Source organism: Microplitis demolitor, chromosome 6 (genome assembly GCF_026212275.2).
Source record: "Microplitis demolitor isolate Queensland-Clemson2020A chromosome 6, iyMicDemo2.1a, whole genome shotgun sequence".
Lineage (NCBI taxonomy): Eukaryota > Metazoa > Arthropoda > Insecta > Hymenoptera > Braconidae > Microplitis > Microplitis demolitor.
In genome coordinates this window covers 3,338,442-3,361,762 of record NC_068550.1, presented here as the reverse complement: position 1 = coordinate 3,361,762, position 23,321 = coordinate 3,338,442, and the positions used below count along the sequence as shown (strand labels likewise).

Below are 23,321 nucleotides of genomic sequence, written 5' to 3'. Positions count from 1 at the left end.
GCAATCAAAATTATCTTGAAGCTTGGATTATTTTAATAAAGCACCTTGTCAAATTGAAGACTGCTGGTCTATATGTTTGTGACGGATATTCAGATACTATGGAAAATGAATATTGTGATATTCTGCAAGTGACGTATTCAGAAGAAGTTAAAAGATTGAAGAAAGTGCTAATTCCTGGAACTCAATCAAGTTACTTCGATTTAGTATTATTGAACTTCGATCCTCAACGTGAATCAACTTTACCTCGCAGCGATATTAATTTTTATGTCATTTCACAAAGTTATCTGAGAAAAACATTTCCATACTTCGCAGAGTCTCTTATATATCGTTTAACTGTACTAGCGATAGCTCAAGGAAAGATGGAGGTTTTTGAACTATTCCCCGAAAACAAACCGCCAATTTTTACACTTTGACTGGTGTTTTTAATTTTTTTTATAACAACTGAATTTTTTTAAATTTTCATTAAGAAATGGAAGAAATACTGCTTTTAAATCTTTTTTAATACACTTTACCTGCCATATTATATGAGGATGTATGATTTATTGTAAAGCTCATAAATTTTAATAAATACTGCAGGTATGCTGAGAAATATGTTAATTAAATCGATACTTTTGTCAACCAATGATGTTGTTTTATTGCAATTTCCTTTTCTAAAATTTATAAAACCGTAATAAATAATCAAAAATTTTATTTTACTTTTACTGTCAAATATTTTACAGGAAAAATTTATGAAATACTGTCTTGAGAATAAACATTATCATATTTTTTCACTGCGTTCTTTGTAAATTTTACCAAAAATGAAATTTTGAAAATGGCTTCAGTGCCAATCTCTCAATCCAGCTTTCCAACAAAGAACGATAATTAATTTTCTCGAGCAATCATTAATAATAGATAACAAAATAAGTTATACTTATAGATTTATCAGCAAAATCATCAGTTACAGTACGCCAAGATTAGATTCTAATGATTACATTGTGACTCAAACATTTCCCGATTGGCGCAAGCAATGCGGAAGACTTTGGAGAGAGTTCATGTACCTCGTAAATGCGCGTACAAGCCGATTTATCTTTATACATTATTATACTATGGTACAGATTTGTCCCAGACGCATAGACTACTCACGGCTATTCGTTATATATACGGGTTTCAACCACTACATATTTAAAATGAGGTGCTCTATGGCTATAACATTAAACCAAATAATTTATGCATGTCAGTGACTCTTCAAGTTTTGTCTTCCGGGTATTTTCTCACTGTCTATTATTTTATTTAAATTAACAATTTAAAATAACATATATTTATACATATATTTAATTTTAAATCATTCATTAGGAGAACTAATAAAATATATTAACACTGTAATTTATACAAATCAGTGTGCAATTAAATTATTTATAGTTTATTACCTTTGGACTTGAAGAGCTGCGGATTTCAACGAGAAAACGTGTCCTCGTACCAACTTTAACAGCCAAGTCGGTAAGCCTTCGTACAAATATCGGCGGTTCGCCCTCTTCAGGGTCATCAGCAGTGTCGCGAATATTCATTCGTATTTTTTTTCGTCCTTCTTTATTGATATCCTTATTATCACTCAATGAATAATTTGTTGATTGTAATTTTTTAGCAACTAATGAATAGTGACCGGTGTCGTCTTTCTGTGATTTCTTCAACGTTAATTGGATTACATTTCCACGTGTTTTCACACTGTAACGATCGGAGGGTATCAAATTATCTCCACGAAATCTGAAACATTTTTTTTTATTAAATTGAGTAATTTATGACTTCATTATTATTTTTATATTTCTATTACTAGAGTAATTTAAAATTTTTAAAATTAAAGTAAGTGATTTATTGATTATTGATCATTTAAGTTTATATATTTATATATATGTATAGTTAAGAAACATGAGGTTGCAGCATCGCAAGCAAACATTAATTTTGAATTCCCCTCAATCCCTTGGCCCGTGATCGTGATATTTCGAGCGCAGTGGTGATCTAGCTACTCGTTCATCCATCGTCTGCTAGTCTAATGTGTACAGTTGTGTTATATACACACAGCACACAACACTAAGAATTTTGGTTGCCGGTAAAGAAAATCATCCAGGGATCAACGCCAACGCGTATATACTCTTGTAGAGCAACGTGTCATTGTCTACCCTTGAATGAAGATAATTATTCTTTCAACATACATATCAATATATCTTCATCAAACGTAAAGTAATTCTATATATATTAAATTGCTATTGACGAAAAATAAAAATTTTTAAATTACCAGTTTTTATTTATAAATATATAGTGTTAAATAAATTTGTCTACACTTGAATCAAGTCATAAATCTTTTTTAAACATCAAAAGATTTTTTTTTTGTCAAAGGATGTCAGTAAATAAAGCAAATTTTTAAAAATTTAATTAAAAATTGTTATTTAAATATTTCAGGTTAAATAAATATTATTTGATAATAATAAAAAGAAGAATAAAAAGAAGAAGAAGAAGAAATCATACCGAAATTTAGTTGAATCCAAACTAAATCGTGTCACCTTTTGATTTTTATTCTGTTTTTCACACTTACAGCATTGACTCCCCATATCAACGACTCGGTTCTTTCGTCAATTGACTCGTCAATCATTCGATTTATCAAAAAAATATAACTAACCAGGTAATTCATTTGCACTACTCATTATCACACTGTCTTCATTTTAATTTAAATATTTATTCCATTATTTTTTTTATACGAAAAAAATCTTTTGCCCAATTATATAATAGGTGGGTATATTATTTTTTGTGTAAACTATTTGATAAAAATGATAATTATGGTGTTACTGGCAGTGTTACGCGAATTATTTAATAGTTTTAGAAGATATCAGCCGGCCTCGTCGCCCCCGCTTGACTGTCAGTCAATCGGTTGCTTCGCGCCAGCGTACTACTGCGCACACACGCCCACACATTTAAATAAGAACAAGACCGCCCAGTTAGTTGACATAACGAAGATGTCAAGGCAAGTAAAATAAAGGGAGGAATAAGAATTAAATAATAGGTAAATTAATTTGAAAAATAAATTCCGGAGAAAAGTGTTACGGAGTTGAGGTGTGCAGAGATGAAGTATAAAAAAAATATTTAAAAAAAATGATAAAAAGATGATAATGATGACCAGCGACCTGGCTCAGTCACAACTAAAAATTCCTCATCTCCTAGAACATCTATCCCGGGTGCTCTCCTTCTCGGCAGCAAAGTAGAGGGGCAGGTCTTCGCTCTTCAGCTACCAGTTTCAATCACAACGATCTTAGATTCAACGATTCGAATTTAGACGCGACGACATCAGCTCAGAAACGTCATACGAGTCTCCTCCCTTTCGTAATCATCTTTCATCTCTTTTTATTGCTTTTTTACTTCTTAAAACTGTCTCATTTTCTTCATCTTCGTCTTCTTTTTAATTTTCTCTTTTTTTTTATCTTCATCACCGTCTGGCTTAGCCTCTTTTCTTCATTGGCATTTCACGAATTGTGTCGGAGAACAAGTTGCGTTGCGAGTTTTAACCGAATACATATAAGATTAGTAAGGTCATTACAATAAATCATGTTAAATTTAACTGATATTTAATAGAGTATAACTCTAGTGTATAATTATATTGGCTTATGCAAAATTTGTTAGTTTTCTTATTACACTTACAGTAAAAAGTGTTGACAATCTCGTGACTCTTCGGGCTTCAATTTTAACTCGACGGTTACATCTTCCCCAACGAGTGCGCTTACAACTATTTCCTCGTCCTCCCATTTTTTCTCCTCACTAGATTTCTTCCCGCCTAATAATAAATATGCGTATAATTATTTTTTTCTTAACTTATTTATTGACTAAAAAAATAATAATAAATTTTTTATACATAAATAATTATAATTAAAATTAAAAAATTGACAGGTGGTGTAAAAAATTCTTTACACAAGAATGTCCTCGACAAGCTAGTCGTCAAGTTCGACTCGCCGGCAATCTAAAAATATCATTTAAATGACCCACCGCAGCTAAAACGCGTGCTCATACGTCGCCAGCGAGAATGAGTACGAGAATCCAGGTATTTGACGGTTTAATAATTCACCCTTCTGGCAAAAATGATATTTATACCGTCTTAAAGTTTGCAGAATACTTTTTTGTACATGTATATGTATAAACATAATATAAATATACATAGACACACATCCACACACAAAAATCTACATTATAACTCTGCGCGTATAGCGTATAGTTATAACATATTCGTTAAAACTTGCCGGGAAGAAATATGCAACGGGCTCGTGAGCATTTGGCACCAATTGCCGGGAACGTGAGTAATCCCATACTCAAATTGGCAGAGAAAATACTTTATTTAAGACCATTCAACAAACGTAAATAAACTGTTTAAAAAAAAATGTTTTCTTCATTTTTAAAATTATTTTTCCAACGAATTCCGAAATTTGATCAATCAATCTTTAAAAAAATCACTGGATTATCTAAATTACTTTGTTAATGTCGAGTTTAACTTAAATAGTGATTTTAAAAACACAGTTACAAAAAGAAAATTAGATAATACATAAATAAATTGTAAAGAAGAAACAGGTTGTTGTTTTTACCTGCTAAGGTCATGCCGTCTAGATGTTGTGGTTGTTGTTTCTTGACCTCAGCATATCACTGTCTTTTTTATTAACCGTATGTACTTTTTTTACAAAATCAATTCACTCACTGATCAGCTTTCTTTCTTTTCTATTCGCTCTCTACCTTTTCTTCTTATTTTTATTCTTACTCTTGTATCTCTTCTTCTATTGAATACTACTTAACAACTTCCTTGTTTATATTTATGCCGATTTGATCTCAATAAAAAACACAGTTAAATAAATAAATCACTTGAGATAGAGGATATCGGTATCTAAATGTTTGATTACGGTGATGAGTTGTGTATGACGTATAATATCTGACACCCTCGCACACCTCTCAGAGCAAAAGCTCGAGACCCCGACGGTTGGGACGACGGCCCGTTCTTCTCCTCACCGTGGAGGTTGCCTCTTTGGTCTAAAAGCGTCTCCCAGCGAGGGCGCAAGCGAACGCGACGCCTGCCGTCCAATTCGCCGAGTTCATCGTGATATTTTTTAACTTTTTTTTATTTTACCTCTGACTACGATAATTTTTAAGTATCACATACGCATGCGTTCACTCTCTTTACTTATTCTCTTATTCTCAGATCTGTACTCTTTACTTAAAACATCATCAACATCATTCGCTACATTTCTTGCTCCATTAAATGCTTATTCGTTATTTACTGAAATAAAAATACTTTATAATTCATTTAACTATTCTATTTTTAAATTTATAACAATTTATATTATAACAATATTATTTTATTTACAGTAATTTTTTTTTATTTATTTTTTTTATTTTATTCAATACAATTTTTTGCTTTTAATTAAATAGCGATAATAATAAGTGTAATATTTATTAATTAAGCATAAAAATTTTAGTGACACAGTCACTCGTTTACAATTCTTTGGTTCAATTATTTTAATAAAACAATTAAATCATTATAAATTTCCATAAATACTTAAAAGTCTTGTAAATTAATTCAATAAATATATTTATATATTTTTAAATTTATGATTAACAGTTTATTAAATTATTTTTTTATTTATTAAAATAAATTTATTATATAATTATTGTTCTCGAGGTTTCGCTTTCCACCATTTGGGTATCCAGCCTCTGATATCTTCCTGGACTCTGCGGTAAAGAAGAAGACAAATCAGCGGAATCGCAAATACTTCTTTTTTAAATAAATAGACATAGGCGGCGGCGATTAGAATAATTAAATCAATAGTGTAACTCATTGATGATCTGACATTAAAATGGGCTTCAGCCATCAATCGCTCAGTGATTCCATTAGCCGGTAGTTCAAAATTATTCTTCATGTCCGGCCTATCATAAGATCGTGAATTTCGTCTGTGTCTCTCTAGAGATCGATGGCTGTTTATTTTTCTCCCCATCATTCTCTGGGAGGTTTCTGAATCACTAGGACTTACATCGACGGTTCTGAATCGTTCCCTCGAGCTATTTCTTGATGAAATTTTACTTTGTGCTGCTTCCCCTCTTTGTCGTGAAGATGATCGCGAAGCTGGAGGTTCTCTGTCTCGTGATTTTTCACGTTTTCGTGTTCGCGAAGAAGATCTTGAAGGCACACGATCTTGCGTTACTTCTTGGGCTCTTGTTTTTGATGAAGATCTTGTTGATGATGAAGTTCTAGTCTTTGATGATGATCTAGGATTTCTTTCTGCTGAAACATTTCTTGATCTTGGTGCTGATGGTTCATTTCTAGAAACTCTTCGGCTAGATCTTGTGTCTTCTTTTACTGGAGATGAAGTCAAAGCTGGAGCTGGAGTTGAAGTGGGAGTGGGGGTAGGAGTAGTAACTCTTGAACTGACATTATTTTTTCTTCCCCGTATTTCCTCATCTTTTTTCATTGAAACATTTTCTATTTGTTTTGTCTGAACTGTCGGACTTGGAATCAATCCAGAATCCATTTTATTTGAATTTATTTTATTATTCTGAGTATTATTGTTACTATTATTACTATTATTCAATGCTCCATTGGACGCATACCTCGTAATAGGATGAACAGCATGACTTAGTGAATATTCACGTACGATTTCCATGTAATGATCAACGACTGCTTGTCTTGCTTCTAAATCCTCTCTTTCTTCAACCGACGATTTTTTTTCTACCACCGGTTTTTGATTAGATCGTCTTCTATTTTTAGCAACTTCAGCAGCATTCAATAGACTTGCATTATCACTATCTAATTCAGACATAACGGGAGCATTTGTTGCAGTACCAGATAAATCAGTCAGTGATTTTTTTCTTAAAGTAACAATAGGCTCCTGTGGTACCTCTTTGTTATCTTTAACATCTTCAGTATTTTTCGGACGTTCTACAATCGGCTTCTCCGGAGGAATAGGCCGGCCAAAATTATTAACAGGCACGGGATCTTCTTCTGTGCGTTTTTTTAATATTGACTTGGGCTGGATGTTATTGTTGGGCGTGTAAAGAGGTCTAGCTTGTACAGAAGTGTCTACAACTCTATACTCGGGGTCTGGGGGTGGGACATAAAGAATGGGTCGCCCACGTGGATGATAAGTGTCTTCTTCATCCATAATTGGTTGTGCTAGTATTCTGGACTTGAGTGTTCTCAAGTCTTCGCTGCTGTCACTCTCAGGCTCTGTTTCAGCATCAGTTGATTCTTCATAGTCATCAGCAACAATTGAATCGTAAGCAATTTCTCTGTCTGGAGTTTTAACGTCACGTCGATACTCAACATGAGTAAAAGATTCTTCAGCAGTCTGTAGTTCGTATTCTTCAGCATGTTTTTCTGGTACTAAAGGCATATTTTTGTCGTCCCAATGACGCAAGCCAGCGGACGGAGTTGGAGATGTTGGCTGAAAAGTTGTAGCTGGCTCTTCATCGATCGAATCCTCATGCAAATTTGGATCTGAAGCAATAATCTGAGGTACTGGAAGCATAAGACTCGCTGGAATTCCTCGTAACTGCGGAGAGGTTTGTCCTTCACTCGATCGTCTGCGACTCCATTTATTTTTCGCTTGTGTAGGAGATCCCGAAGATAATCTTCTTTTCAATCGTGTATTTCTCAAGCGACCAGATATAAAATCTAGACCTTCTTTGGGCTTTTCGATTACTCCTGACTCATTTTTCTTGGCTGCTTCTGCCTCCTCAACTGCAACCGCCTTATAAAATCTCTCCATCGCACGTTCATGCAGGAGTTCTGTAGAGCTTACAGCCTCGCGAAGTATCTCTACAATCTGATGATCTGCGCTAAATAATTCTGGTAATGATAATGACATCGGTGGAGGCAATAAATCTTCATCATTTTCTTCAGCGTCACCTTCAGAAGCGGATCTTATCAACGGATTTTTTTTACCAGTCTCTTCGTCTGGATAAAGTACTAACATAATTTCTGAACTACCATGGAATTTTTCTTCGTCCTCTTCATCTTCTTCTTCAGTAGCTTCTCGCGGCAATAAACGCCGCTCCTTTTCACGATCATCACCACTCATATGATGGATTTGAATTGTCGGCAATGGTGACGGTGATTTTTCTTTTGTTAATGAATACGTTCTTTCAGAATCATCAAAAGTCGTTTGTCTAGTAAACGTCGGAATATTTAATGACCTTTCCGGTACACTGATAACCTGAAATAAATTTTTAAAATAATTAATTTAATAAAAAAAAACTAATACAAAATTTTAAGCCTTTATTTTACCTGATGTTTTTCTTTTACTACTTCATCATCTGTAGAATTTTGTTGTTTATCTCTTTTGGTTCTTGGTCTTGTTGGTGCAACGGGCGCATCGTCATCTTCAAGAGGTTTTTCAACATGCAAAAAAACAGTATCTGAAAAAGTAACTCTGCTATCAGCACGAGGTGGTTTCGGTGGCGGTCCTAAAACTAATTTATGTGCTGATGCTGATCTTGAAGGCGGAGTCTGAAATTCATTAGTAGGAATATCACGGATCGCTTCTTCGCGTGTTAAACTACGAGTTCTTTTAGCCGGTTCACTTTGATCACGTCTTTCAGCTCTACCTCGATGTATTTCTCGTTGACTCTGTGATTTATCTGCCCGTAAAGGTGCGTTTATTCTAAAACAATTTTTAATTGGTTTAAGAAAAAAAAATATGACATGTACATGTACGTGTACATAAATTAAATAAATTAAGATAACTAAAATTTAAATAATTAAAAAGACAAAATATTTACCCTCTTTTAGGGTCTGGAATGAAGATGACATCACTCTCTTCACTGGGATCGCTAACACCATATGGATTTTCAGCTTTAACGCGAAATTTATACTCCGAACCCTCAATGAGTTCGCTCAAGGTCGTAGTTGGTTGCCGACAAGTTGCTGCTTTTAGCCAAACGTCCCAACCAATCTAAATAAAAGGAGTCCAGTATAAATCACCAAAAAGATTTATCGCTGCCACATTTACTCACAATTCTTTTCAGCAAAAAAACCAAATATGTATACATATATTTTTAACATTTTATTGCAAACTTACACGATAATACTCAAGAATATATGTCCCTATTTTACAGCCACCGTCATCTTCGGGTTCATTCCAAGACAATGTCACGGATCTGCCCAAGGTCATCGCTATCTTGGCTTTTCCTGGAGCCGATGGACGATCTACCAATGATTAATGATTATTATTCTTCACTTGCATCTTAATATTTAACAGCTGAATGAGTATAATAATTAATGAGATGATAACCTGTAACGGTAACTAGAAAGGAAGCAATATCTTCTCCAAGTTTATTAACAGCTTTCACAGTATACTCTCCACGGTCTTTTCTCTTGGCTGCTGGTATCCTCATTGAACACTCTCCACTATCAAACGCATCAATTATGTGCCTATCATCTGACTTTATAACTTCACCGTCGTGTAACCAGGTAACATTCGGTACTGGTTTTCCTGCTATGGATACTTTCAGTCTAATTGCTTCATCTTGCTCGAAAAGAAGCCCATCTTCATACTGTCTAGGAAGTCTTATTCTCGGCGCAGCTGTAAAATTAAATTATTAAGCGTAATTATATAATGTATGCATAATAATTATTAATAAATGTCAAAACAATTTTGTACCTTCGAGAATAAGTCTTGCTCGAGTGCTTATATGTCCAGCACGGTTTGTAGCCGTACATTTTATTTCCCCTTCATCATTTAATGCTGTCTGATGAATAAGAAGTGTACTTTTATTATTCTCTGTAATTATTCTTGTTCTTCTGCTGCTGAAAATTTCAAACCCATCTTTGAACCACGAAATTTTAGGAACCGGTAATCCAGAAAATTTAACAACAAATTCTGCCTGTAATAAAATTGAAAATGTTATTGTCCGATTTGAATAAATTTTGTATATTAATAGGGTGATTACTTGTTCATTTTCAAGTGCGGTGGTATCTTTCAGTTCCAATTCAAAATGTGGTATTGTGGCTGCTGATCTTTGAAGCGTAACTGTCAGCGGATCTGACAGTTCACTCGGTTGAGAGAGTCCTAAACCGTTCTGCGCTCTCACGCGAAACTGATACCTCCATCCTGGTTCTAGTCCACTGAGAGTTAACTCCGGAAATGGACAGAGGTTTGGCGATGATCTGACCCAATGCGGTGAGCCCATACGTCGATGTTCAACTAAATAACCAATTATCGCGGAACCACCATTGCTAGGTGATCGTTCCCATCGTATACCGACAATGTCTGGCTGAGAGTCATCCGATGAACCGGGAATTAGAACTGGCTTTCCTGGTGGCGCCGGAAGTCCTAAAAAAATCATTTGAATTCATAGTTTTTTTTTTTTAAATAAATAGAACAAATTATTAAATTTTTTAAAATAAATAAGTAATTGACATAATTATTAAATAAGTTAACCCGTCATAGAATATCAGGCAATACAACCATTCCGTCTCGTCTTTCACGTACTTAGTTACAGCGTCTCCAACACAATCGCGCACGTGGATCCAAAAATAAAACGGAAAAGCGTTTGGCAAGCTCGAGACCACTGGCTAGTTTCTTCTCTCTCTTTCTCTCTTGTTCCCGCCATCCCCTTGGAAGAAGAAGAAAAAGAGGAAGAAGAAAATATTTTAAAAAATAAAATTTAAAAAAACTTATCGACTGCACGGAATGTAAAGTCATTGAATTATTAAAAAATAAAGTTTACTTTATATATTTATAAAAAAGTTAAAAAAATCCCCCTAAAGTAATCAATGAAAAAAAAAAAAAAAAAAAAAAAAACCAGTTGTGTCTTTTTATAAAAGCGATGATCTAAATATTTATAGTGAAACAGTAAAAGAATGGATATACGTAAACTTCCAATGCCTAGAAGAGAGCTAGTAAAATTCCGGGTCACTTTGAGTTTGAATGTATCGTCCGCGGCCAAATGATGCGCTCTCGTTATAGACACTCGTGTGTGTCTGTTATAAGACGACGACAATGCAGCAGCATACGTATATATTTATCATTATATAGAGAATTAAGTTAAATAGCTGAGTCAGTATGTGTGACTCTAGTGTGAGATAAATCTCAGTTACGGAAGTAGATGTGTCTCGCCATAGTTTATCACCAGACATACGTCGTACCTGGACCACCCCAGTGGACTCTCTTGGAGTTACTTCCGGTTGATGTTGATAGTCTTCTTGCATTCTTAGCTGATGCATTCCCCATAGCACCTAATTTACGTTATTGATGATGATAATGATGATGATGATATCACCGTTTACTCCGTGGTGTAAAGAACCTTCTCACACGCACCATTTGACTTGATATTCCTTGACCAGCAGATCAAAGAAAGAAATAATTATGATGATGATGATGATGGTGATGATGATGATGATGATGATGATGATGATGATGATGATGGAGACTAGCTCAAATGAGCTGCTCTTTTTGTGCCTTCACTCCTCCACCTTGGATTTAATAGTACAACTGACTCGCGGGTGTCTCGATATAGCGCGGAGGCACTGACTCGCGGGCAGCACTGGCTCTTGGGAAAAACGAATGGTCGGGTGAGAGCTTCAACTTGCGCAGACTCCGAAGGTGATATACCCACACTGGCCAACTACATAAACAGCCGGCACTAAAAAATCAAATTAGTATTTTAAATCAAGAAGAATTTTATTTGCTCTACTGTACATCTCTTATTAATCATATATATGTATATGTATACAATAAACAAACAATGTAAAGACAATTGTTTATTAATAGACCATCAAATCTATTGAAATTTTGAATTAATCGTTGACACTTGTTGCATGATCTAGTTTTCAGTAGATCAAAAAACATTACCCTACTTTTTTACCTTAAAAATATTTACTCTAAAATATCTTTTTTGAAACTCGAAATTTAGTAATGATTTTTAAATATTTCTTCTTTAAAATTTCTTCACAAAAAAATAAACAACAGTTAAAATATTTAAAAATTAAATATTATTTTGGAGTAAATAAATTTCTAAAAAGAAGTTCTGCTAAGTAAAATTATATATAATAATAAATATTAAGTTTTAATATAAAAGAGTAAAAGAATTATATCAAAGCTTTTATAATCAGCAAAATATTAACGGTCAAGAAACAAATAATTTAAATCAATTGGTCAAGGTTCCGTTACATTTAAAATATTTATTTTTTCATATGGAACCGGTCGCTGATCCTGTCTGTGTTTCTAATATAAATAAAAAATATTAATCAAAGTAAGGAAGTAACATTAATGGTACATTGATTTCATTCAGAATGGTATGTACTTATATTTTAAATAATAATATATATAAACACACACAGCGTGTATGTATGTCGGTATTATTGTGTGGATTATTTTCTGAATGTACATCACAAGATGATTGCGATGTCATTGATGTTGTCTTGACTCGCTCTCCGTCCATTTAATTTCATTTTGTTTTCTGCAGAGACCCAAGTCCAAGTCGGTCGTCGGTGGTCGGCACCTTTCCCTGGCATTCGGGAGAGTGGCACGTGGAAGAGAAAGAGAACCAAATGTATATATGCTGAGTGATAAAGAGAAGAAAAAGGTGCGCCAAATGCGGAAGAGAAGGGACAAGATATAAGTCTCTACAAACACAGGTATACACACTCTCCTGAGTTGCTGAATGCGCGGCAAAGGGGATTCAACAGTATGTTCATAATCGGTGCCGGTGTACCGTTGCTTTTCAATGAAGATTGCTTTTAAGTTTTCCTGCCGTTTCCCTCTTAGTGGTACACGACAGATCTAAAGAAGCTGGAGAACACAGTGACTCGGTAAGGTGTTAAAAACCTCATGGTGTTCTCCGGTGTTTTTTAAAAAAAGTTAATAACTTCTTCTATAATAATTATCGCCGTTATTTATATTTTATTATTTCTTCCAGAGCCGTAAAAAAATCCAGTGTTAATTTATTATAATGTTTTATATATCATGTTATTTATATATCTTCAATATTAAATGCTTGGGTGGGTAAATTTGTAACTCGATATTCTTCAATGACGAAATTTAATTCCAAGTGCTGTCACATATTTGAAACACGAGGTGATGTGAAAGTGAAGTAAAATAAGTGTAAATATAAATTTTATATATATTTATTGTTATGTTTTTAATGAGTATAATAGTTTATTTATTAATTACAGTTAAGTATTACTAAAAATGGTATATAAATAGTGATAGGGGATTGAAGTTACGGTGTCATGTTGTTTTTAAAAAATAAAAACAACAAATCATTAGGCAACTGGGGCATTAAATGGAAAATTACAGTTTACACAGGAGTTAGAACATGAACAGTTAATAATCAACACGTGGTGAGATGGAGAAGTGATCTGTGAACCAGTTTTGTTACACGACTCCAGCTTCTCATCGATATTAAAAATTGTAAAAGTATTTTTTAAGTGTCACAGTATTACACCAGTTGAGATTTTTTTCGACATTTAAAGAGATGAGTGAACGCCGTAATCTGAAGGTCGTTGACGTCCGAGAGACACTTGACTCCAAGTTGGCTTATCTTCCTGGTGGAAGAGATCGAGAAGGCAAGCCTATTCTTGTTGTCGATGTTCCCATATATTCGTCTGATGAATCTGTTGCTGATAATAAATTAGAAAAACTCTTGGCTTATCTTCTCTCAACATTCAAGTAATATTTGATATCAGTTTTGGTGATAAGTATTTAACATCTTTTTGGAGATGGATTAGGATTACTGAAGATGATATTTTTGTTTTTTAGTGATGAGACAAAGAAGAATGGAATTTCGTTGATTATGGATGCGAGAAAAGGATCTTGGAGAGTGGCCAGGTCGTATATTCAAAGATCCATGAATGTGGTGGGGAAATACGCAGCTCGTATGATTGTAATACGACCTGATAGCTTCTGGGAGAAACGAGTTGATAACTGCACCAAGTCCTGGAAGGACGGCGAGGTATTGCGGTTTATGTGATTAAATGCTACTGTTAATTCAATCATAAAAATACCTTAAAAAAATACACATATATATGTATAATATAATGTAGTATAATAGTATTAATAGTATATATAATATATACATAGTGTGTATAGAAATTTAAGTATATAATATGTAGGAAACGGAGATTAAAATTTTTGTGGTCTTATACATATTTTTACAGCCAATTTACATTTCTATCACAAGATTATATTCTTACGTGGATTCGGCTCAAATTACATGTGATTTAGGAGGAACTAAAAGCTATGAGCATTATGACTGGATTCAAATGCGTGTTGTAAGTATTTAAAATTTAAATGTATTGTTTATTTTAAAAATATTCATGTGTTAAATATTTTTTCATTTCTTCTTCTTCTCCTTCTTTTTTTTTTACTGTTATTAATGAATTTTCTGTTTGTTTTATTCAAGAGGGTAGAGGATTATGAAAAGAGTACTGCGGATTTAATGTATAAACTAGAGGAATTCAAAGATAAATTAAATAACTTTGGAAAGATTGATGAGACTAGTGAAGAAGAAAAGAGCATTGAATTTTATGTAGAAAACAGAGATGAGTTGGAAGCGATGTGTCGTTATATTCTTCATGAAGGTCTAATAATTATTGTTATAAAGAAGGAATAATTTTAGAGATTTAATTAACGATTTTTTTTTTTAATTTGCAGGAAGAATTTTGGCAAGTGACATGAGTAGTGAAACATCTCAGGATATTCAGGACACTATAAATCGGATTCACGATCTTTTAGATATGATCGAGTCTAAACAAGTGAGTAAATTAAATTTATTTTTGTTAATTACTCAGTGGTCGTTCATAAAATACGTTTGTACTTGCGGGGGAAGAGGGGTCGTCGCTTACTGTCACAAGATGACAAAGGGGGTTGAGGGGTCTAAGGAAACGTGATGTCTGCAGCTCATCAAACCATTTTGCAAATTTTTTTAAATTTTATTTTTTTGTTACGGTAAAAACTCATATTTGTATAATTATATAAATATTTCTATGTATATATTTCCGTCATAATGGGGGGGGGGGATCATTTATGCCGCAATATTGAAAAAAGTAAAATTTTGCGTGACGTATTTTATGAACGGCCTCTTAGACTAGAGTAGAGAGTTTAAAATTTTTTTTTTCAATAGATTGATGTAGAAACTAGTTGGACTCAGATGACAAATAATTTAACATTGTTAAGAGAAGTAAAAGACATTGAGCAAGGTATTAATAGAGTTACTAATTGGATTCTTGGTCCTGCTGACGCGATGCTCAATTTTCATAGTAATGTTGGTTTCGATGTTGCTTCTTCCGAAGTTTTACGACGTGAGCATGAAGAGTTAGAACGAGAATGCAGAGTAAATTATAAAATAATCATCTCTTTGGTGATGATGATGATGATGATGATGAATCATCTCATCGGTGAAGTAATTATTTAATTTAAAATTTTTATTTGCAGGTGACTTATGCTAGATATACACAATTAATTTTTAGAATAAACAAATTACCTGAACATTGTTTAACTGAATGCCTTAAAGCGCAAAAAGATTTCATGGATTTTGTGTGCAGAGGCTACGCCGCGAGATTAGAAAGGCGAAGAAATATTTTAATTACTTGCCAACGATTTTTTCGTTTAGTTTCTGAGGTAAAAAATATGATTACTATAATTAAACTTCATAAAATGATGTATTGCTTAATGTTTTTCAAGAGTTAATTATTTATTTATTTAAATTACAGTATTTTGATAAGACCAGTGAAGTATTTGATAAAATGATAATGGGTAACAGAGCCTGTAATTCTTTTGAAGCAGAAACAAAATTAATTAACTTAGAAGCTAGTCAAGCGAACTTAGGTAATTATTTTATAATTAATTACTTAATAATTGAGATTATGACACTTTTTTTTTTGTTTAAGATGGAATTTTAAAAGATTTAATTAAAGAGGGAGAAAAATTTTCAGAACTGCTATCGATGCCAATTAAAAATGCATTAGGCCGCGATGTTAAAGTCGAATATACGGAAGACATAACAAATATTACAGATATATTAGACGCAACAAATGCCAGAAAAAATATTTTTAATGACTCAGTAGAGCTACAAAAGTTAACATTGAAACAAACTATTTCAATTTGTACATATGAAACAGATGCCGATCAATCAATTAAATGGCTAAGTGACCTATTCAATGTGTTAATTAAAAATTACACTGAAGTAGGCTGCAATGTAACCGAAATTAAGAAGCAGAAAGACGATTTACAAAATTTCGAAGAAATTTCACATGTGAGTCAACCGTTAATATTATTTACTTGTGAAAAATAATTTAACTCGATAAATTTTTATTTAAAGGGTGCGTTCGAATACGGCTGCCAATTATTAAATGGAGCAAGAATACTACGGACCTCTTGTAGATTGAGTTTAGACACAAATGCAAGTTTATTCTCTCAACTAAGAGAAGCTTGGCGACGCATTAGATCAGTGAGTCAGGAACAACTCACAAGACTTAGAGTTTGTACGATTTTCCATCGAAGTATTGATGAGGTATTTTATCAATTTAATTATTTTTATTTTAAATTAATTAACTTAGAAAAATTAATTTAAAATTTAATTTACTTTAGCACTGCCACAGATTAAATGATTTAATAAAAATAGCGAACAGTTCTCTGTATTTAATAAATAAAAATAAGTCTGCATCTGACGAATGTCTGAGTGATAATTCTTCGACATCGGAATGTTTGAAAGAAGTTGTGGAAAATCGTGAAAAACTAATGGTCTACATTGATAGAACTGTTAAACTAGGAAGATTACTTAGCACTAGTTTAAAAGAACCTCTCTGCTCTGAATTAAGGTAACAAACAAACGAATATTTATTATAGTAGCTAAGAAAATATTTGTTGATCATTATCAAGGGATGCATAAACACAAGAAAGAGGGTGTGTTTTGTGTTCCTCTTAATGGTGAAAGCGTGGGCGTGCTGTAGAAATAGGAAAAGTATATAAGATATAAGTGAATGTGTGAGAGAGATAGAATATTAAAACGTGTAGTGACGTCGGCGCCGTCGCCGTCAGTCCTACGTCGGAAGGTAGGTTGCAGTCCACGCCTAGTACTCACGCCTGTTGTTAGACGGTCCATCCGCGAAAGAGAAAGCCGGCTGTGTGATCACTGGCGCGCTCACGTGAGTAAGTAGACAAGTCAAATGAACTGTTGACAAATTAATAAATCATAAATTATATTAATATCAAATATGAAGATTACTTATTGGTTTTATTACTTAATAATATATTACTTTATATTATTTATTTTTTATATTTTAAACAAAAATACTTTACTACTTTTTCTAAGCTCCAGATTATCTCATTTACTTGACGTAATTTTCTCCGCAGCTAATTCCTATTTTTGTCCTCTTGTCCCATCACCTTGTCCTCGTTTTCCAAAGTTATCTTCAAAATATTTAAAAGTTCCCATTTTCCTCATAACTAATATCCAAACATTATCTACATAATTTTTAACATTTAAATTATTAGACATTTTTTTTTTTATTGCATTAAAAAATATACTAATTTTTGATGCAATAATTTTTTTTATCATTTAGTTATCAGTTTAATTAATTAATAATAGGATAATTATTTGAATAAATTTAATTATAACGTAGGCAAAAATTTTTAGGATAAGTAAATGGTATATATGTAATAAAAGTAGGACTTAAACGAAATTAGAACTCTACCTACGTCCACATGATGCAGATCGTTCTGTGAAGTGATATCAAACGAGCGTGGAATATATATTTTACCTACTGTCAAGTTTACGTAACTAGGGTTTAACTGTATATTTGAATTCTTGATCACACAAACTCGTTCCCGCGACTATACCCATTCACAGTTACAAATATGCTTTTGAAATATAAATTTTTTATCTCTAATCTTTATTTATTTACTTAATTGTTTATTTGTTTGTTTGTATACGTAAACAACTATTCAAAATTTATTCACCCAAATATTATTTTACCTTTTTGTTCCAGGATGTCCACGTCAAAAGAAAACTTGCCGATGACAGAGAACAGAAATTTATCAGCAGTCGAAGCGATTTCCGAAAAACTAGCCGAAGTTACCCGACTTGTAGAGAAGTTGGATGCAAAATTAGACGAAGCTGGCGTGAGAACTAAATTTACAAAGGATGAAAAAGAAAAAATAGAAAGTATCGAATTGTCATCGATACGCACTGCGAGTCCGTCTTCACTTGGTACAGTAATCGAAGTACCTCGAAAAGAAGACATCAGTAATTATGAGGAAGACAGTAATCATTTGCTGCAAGAAGAAAATACTTTGAGATCAAATGAAGATGATGACGGTCTTTGTGAACAAAATACTTATGAGCGTCATAAAAATAATAATGAGGTTCAACAAGTATGTAGTTCGGAAACGGAAGAAATAAATACCGAAGATTACACGACTGCAACAGAATGTTCATTGACACCAGTTGCGAGATCTCGTAGTGAATCCTTCGTTACGATGTCAGAGTGTGATGACATTTCATCTGACGTATATCGGTTAGTATATATATTTAAAAACATGTATGGATTATGTTACATGTGTGTAATATAGATATAGGCATAGATAAAAAGTATATTTATATTAGTGACCATTTGGTCCGACCAGAAGGCTGCTCGAATAATCTATACTATTCGGCAAGGATTCTAAGAAGTAAATTTATTTTCAGAGTGGAGGGAGTAGAAAACCTGGAGTGTAAGGCTGTCGATGGTTTAGTAACGTCTGAAACGTCTGGGCTTGTTGATGAACTGAAGATCATGAGTAAAACGCCCGAATTAATCGTTGATATAAATCAGAATGTTCCAGACATTAAGAAGACTAATGCCACTTCAATAATTGAAACTGTTGAGGTTTTTATTATATTCATATTTATATTTACTACAGTAACATGACTATTATTATCAACAATTATTATTGTTTGTAATTACATCCTTTGAATGTATTATTAAAGGCGATAATTTTATTTTTAATGCCTAGGAAACGTCTGGGAAAGTTGTTAAAGAAGTAACGGAAGTAACAACACTTCGTGTATCTCACGATACTAAATTTGGTGTTGCTTCTTACAAATTTACTTCTAATACCCTTACGGAGAATAATGAGTACAAAAATGCCGAAGGTATTCTTGATGCAAGTCATCAATACATCAACGGATTTAATAATGGAATTCATCATGATGACAAAGGTTTTTATATTATTACTATTATTATTATTATTATTATCGTTTTTCATTAAATTTAATTACCGTGCATTAATAATCGATTTATTTTATATTTTTACAACAGATGCCAATGGAGAGTATTCACGAGAAGAAATATCGATATCAGAACCCGAGGTTTCAAAGCTAGAAAATGGTCACTGCAGACATTCGAAAATCGTTAGAGAATCAATGAGTGAATACAAATTGAAATTACCACCTGATGAGTTGAAAAACGTGAGATTTTTAGACACAAAAGGAAATAATGACAGTGGTATTGAAATGGCACCAAAACATAGCGAAAGATTAGAAACAAGTGAAGAAGAAGATGATGATAATGAATTTTTTGATAAATTTAAACGGGTAAGCTGCACGCAAGTTGTCACTGATACTCAACCAGTGATTTTGCATGGTTTGCAGTGTGAGAATTGAAAAAAAATTGCTTTTGAAAATTACATGCTCAGAATTATGTGCAATCAAGCATTCCACCGTTGAAACTTGTTATTAGTTCAAAATATTTTTATTTTATTTATGTTTCTCTTTTTTTTTTTGTTAACCCAATAATTATTATTACTCATATTGTTTATATTAATGTTGAAATGTTTGTTATATTTTATTATTAAAACAGCATCTATTTGAAATATATTTAATAGATAATTAATATAATAATTACGCAATAGTATTAAAATCTGAAAGTGTTTAATGATATTAATGTATATAACATTAATTAATACTAATGAAAAAAAAGTAAATAAAGTAAATTGTACTTAGCGCAATCTAAAAAATTATTTTATCATAAAATCTCATCAGAGTCACGTCTAGCACGCACACTCAGGTCCTTTTCTTCAGGTAGATAGAAGTTGGTAGGTTGTTATGTTAAAGGTAAGAAGGCGCAGGTAAAGAGGGACAAGCAATACAAGCAGGTAGTGTGTATACAAACGCATAAAAAATAAAGAAAGTAAAATGAGCATGAGCATGAGTTAAAGTAAGACAGAAGTTAAATCCCTCTCTCGTCAGAGTTCCCCTTACCGCGGAACTCTAGACTACAGTTCTCTAGAGGATCCCCCGAGAGCTCTGACTCTGTTTAGCGGTCTCCAGTTAGTGTCGGATGAGCCGGCTTGCCAGCCGGTTGTCGTGGTCCTTGTATACATCTACCTCGATAATAAAACGTGTGTGTTGGCTTTTGATAAGTGATGTGACATGTGCGATCACGGCGATAAAATATCTGTGTTGTAGTCGTCAAAAAAATTTTTTTATATCTTCTTTACAATCTTTTTTTACTCCATTATTTTTTTCTATCTTTATTATTATTATTATTTCTTCTTTATCTTCTTTATCTTATTCTTCTTTGTTAGTTGGCCATTTAAAAGAGTATCCCCGATACGAGTAGAAACACTACACAGCAAGTATTGCGAAAGGTCGATTTGGTAATTGCTAAAAATGTACCCGATGAATATAGATGAATGTTATCTATAGTTGTTGCTCACGTATATGCATATACACATGCATACGTGTGTATACATACATACTAATTTAATTTTGATCGTTTTATATATACATATATTTGCTCTATATATAGATTATTATTACCGGCACAGACTTCCTAATATAACACTTGAATTTTAAACATGTTATCATAATAAGAAATTCTTAACTTGATTACGCATACTGGATTAAGCAATTTGTTGTTATCTTTTATATCATTGGGTGACATACTTAAATATTTAAATTATTTAGTTCGATTTATTTTTTCGCTCGTTTTTAAAGTTATTTTTAAATATAAAAATAAATACGCAATTTGTTATTATGCTGTATCTTGTCGTTTAATCTTAATATAATAGATGGGATGGGTAGGTAACATTACATAATGTATATGTATATATATTTTTTATATTTATACATTTAAAAAATGAGTTTTTTAAAATCAATCTGGCGGGTGGTCAAAATTATTATATATTTTTTCATCGGCCCGCGTTTTCTCGTTCATTCGGAGAACGCCTTCACCCAGTCGGTCCGGTTTTAAACTTGTGTTCTCTCGCCCGCACACGTACGTATACGTCGATGACATCATACAGATATACATTAAAGCGTGCACACACGCATCGGTATTAACGATATGCGTGCAATGCCGTGAGAGTTTAAAAAATATCATTTTCATTAAAACAGTTATTTTTTTAGCGAAAAAATATTCGTATGATTTTTTTTATAAATACATTTTCTTATTGCATACTTATTTTTATATTCTACTCACTATTACGTCAACTATTAAATAAAACATCTATATTGATCTATGACCTTGTTATTTTATTTAATTGTGTGATTTATTAAATAACATAAATTATAAAACCGGCCTTGAAAATTTTCTAGACGAGGGTTGTATTGTATCGTATAATTTAAAATTCAAAATAAAATAAAATAAAATAAAAATGGTCGACGGGTACGATTCTATGGAGCCCGGAGAAAATGCAGAGGGCCATCCTGATTCAAATTCACAAACGAACGATCATTCATTCTGTGAAGATGATTTGGAACGTGCCAAGGACTCAAATTCTCAACAAACACCTACAACTACCATTAGCACGATCGCGCTACAGAGTGGCGACACACGTCTTGTTATTGCTCTTCTTCAAGTAAGACAATCATAAGAAAAAAAAAAATTTTTACTACTTTTTTTTATCACTTCATTTGCGTAGAAGGAGTATTTAAAATTTCTTCTTTTGATGCAAGAAAATTTTGCCCTAGATAAGTTTAATTAAAAATTTTTTTTAAACATCAAAAGAAGAAATATTCAAATGGACATTGAAGCAAACGAAATTAGTGTTGATGGTTTTGATCAGGCAATATTGTATTGTGGCTGTAAAGTATCATATGATAGTCAGTGGGCAGACAAGAGTCCCCGAGGGCATTGGAATATAACGTCTGGATGTCTCTCGCGACCAGTCAGATCTGATCGTAGATATAATATATATATATATATATATAGAGAAGAAGAGTCACCATAAGGTGATCTCCTCAGCGGTTTTATTTATTTATTTAGTAGTAAAGTAGAGACCAAGATCACGCCTGCTTATATATATATATATATATATATATACATATATCATAATTCCTAACCAGTTTAGTTATAATAACCTCTACTCCCAAGTATCGGTATTTTTTGGGGGACAAGTGCACCTCCGCACTACTCAATTTCTCTTGTCTTCCTCAATGGGTCATTACACCCACGTTAAAAAAATATATTTCTTCTATCGAGGACTCAATAGAATTCAGCAAAATTAATATCCATACATAATATATTTTACTTAAATTAATATTTGAAGCCATAGAGTTTAACAATTCGTTAATTAATTTGTCGTACACAATATATTACGCGGACGACATTAATTGATGAAGTAAGACAATTGATTTTGGCTTATAGCCAAAGTCTTGATCTCAGTATATAACTTTATGTTTCCTTCTTCACACTGGATATGTCTGACCTGCGATCCATGCAGATAACTAACAAATATAACCGTCCCAAGATGTACGAGAAGTAAATGTATAAGCTGCAGAAGGTTTAAATTTATACTTCGCGGAGTTTCGGAAGACGATAGATAGAACAGTTCCCGGTTATACTGCTGTATAGACAGAACCACATGGGTGCTAAAATAACCCATGGATACATATATATATCTACGTACATATATATATTTATGTAGAAATAAAAAGTAACTATAACTGTACCAGCTGAACATTCGATTTGATAAACTCCATTAGTTTTGTATATTTATCTTATATTTTGTTATTTTTATTTTATTTATTGGTTTTAATTTAATTTTATTTATTTACACTGAGGCAGGATGACAGCATGGTAGCAAAATAACTTACTAATATAGATATGGCTGTAATATTTATCAATCTTCAGGAAGAAATGTCGTCGAATAGTAAAACTAATTCCAATCAACGTCGCGAGCTTATTTATCTTTTTAAGGTTCGCTTTTCCACTTAGTCTTGTTGGATTTCTCTATAAGGTCCAATACGAGGTGACCGAGCATAGCAGGGCGACGAGTTGCATGATCAGTGTGTAACATGCATTGAGGTATTTTACTGCCTGGAGCAACCAACTGGATAGA

General features: G+C 32.8%; 2 protein-coding genes across 3 annotated transcripts in view; one reads left to right on the top strand and one right to left on the bottom strand.

Moving 5' to 3' along the window:
- Window positions 1-5,507: 5,507 nt before the first annotated feature.
- On the bottom strand, window positions 5,508-11,529 carry LOC103577351 (titin homolog). Its single transcript, XM_008557955.2, has 8 exons — window positions 11,144-11,529; window positions 9,946-10,328; window positions 9,657-9,879; window positions 9,288-9,578; window positions 9,075-9,202; window positions 8,776-8,948; window positions 8,282-8,657; window positions 5,508-8,210 (listed from the first exon to the last, which is right to left on the bottom strand). Exons 1-8 carry the CDS (start codon window positions 11,226-11,228, stop codon window positions 5,667-5,669), a joined length of 4,203 nt encoding a protein of 1,400 aa, XP_008556177.1. The 5' UTR covers window positions 11,229-11,529; the 3' UTR covers window positions 5,508-5,666.
- Window positions 11,530-12,584: 1,055 nt separating this feature from the next.
- LOC103577378 (titin) overlaps window positions 12,585-23,321 on the top strand; it is a 118,145-nt gene continuing 107,408 nt past the window's right edge. Inside the window, exons 1-16 of one of the 2 annotated variants that reach the window (XM_053739882.1) lie at window positions 12,585-13,100; window positions 13,172-13,667; window positions 13,758-13,950; window positions 14,156-14,269; window positions 14,401-14,578; window positions 14,652-14,752; window positions 15,121-15,330; window positions 15,432-15,617; window positions 15,710-15,824; window positions 15,887-16,251; window positions 16,318-16,509; window positions 16,587-16,816; window positions 17,987-18,514; window positions 18,685-18,865; window positions 18,993-19,197; window positions 19,298-19,572. In XM_053739882.1, coding sequence (XP_053595857.1) covers window positions 13,474-13,667; window positions 13,758-13,950; window positions 14,156-14,269; window positions 14,401-14,578; window positions 14,652-14,752; window positions 15,121-15,330; window positions 15,432-15,617; window positions 15,710-15,824; window positions 15,887-16,251; window positions 16,318-16,509; window positions 16,587-16,816; window positions 17,987-18,514; window positions 18,685-18,865; window positions 18,993-19,197; window positions 19,298-19,572 — 3,267 coding nt within the window. In that variant the 5' untranslated portion in view covers window positions 12,585-13,100; window positions 13,172-13,473. The remainder of the gene's footprint in view (window positions 13,101-13,171; window positions 13,668-13,757; window positions 13,951-14,155; window positions 14,270-14,400; window positions 14,579-14,651; window positions 14,753-15,120; window positions 15,331-15,431; window positions 15,618-15,709; window positions 15,825-15,886; window positions 16,252-16,317; window positions 16,510-16,586; window positions 16,817-17,986; window positions 18,515-18,684; window positions 18,866-18,992; window positions 19,198-19,297; window positions 19,573-23,321) is intronic. The other variant, XM_053739881.1, reaches the window with a different exon arrangement.

Coding starts and splice junctions, on each gene's coding strand:
- LOC103577351 (XM_008557955.2), bottom strand. CDS start 11,228: ATGGGGAATGCATCAGCTAAGAATGCAAGAAGACTATCAACATCAACC. Junction 8,949..9,074: donor ATATTCTTGAGTATTATCGT/GTAAGTTTGCAA, acceptor CCTTTTATTTAG/ATTGGTTGGGACGTTTGGCT. Junction 8,658..8,775: donor ATTCCAGACCCTAAAAGAGG/GTAAATATTTTG, acceptor AAATTGTTTTAG/AATAAACGCACCTTTACGGG.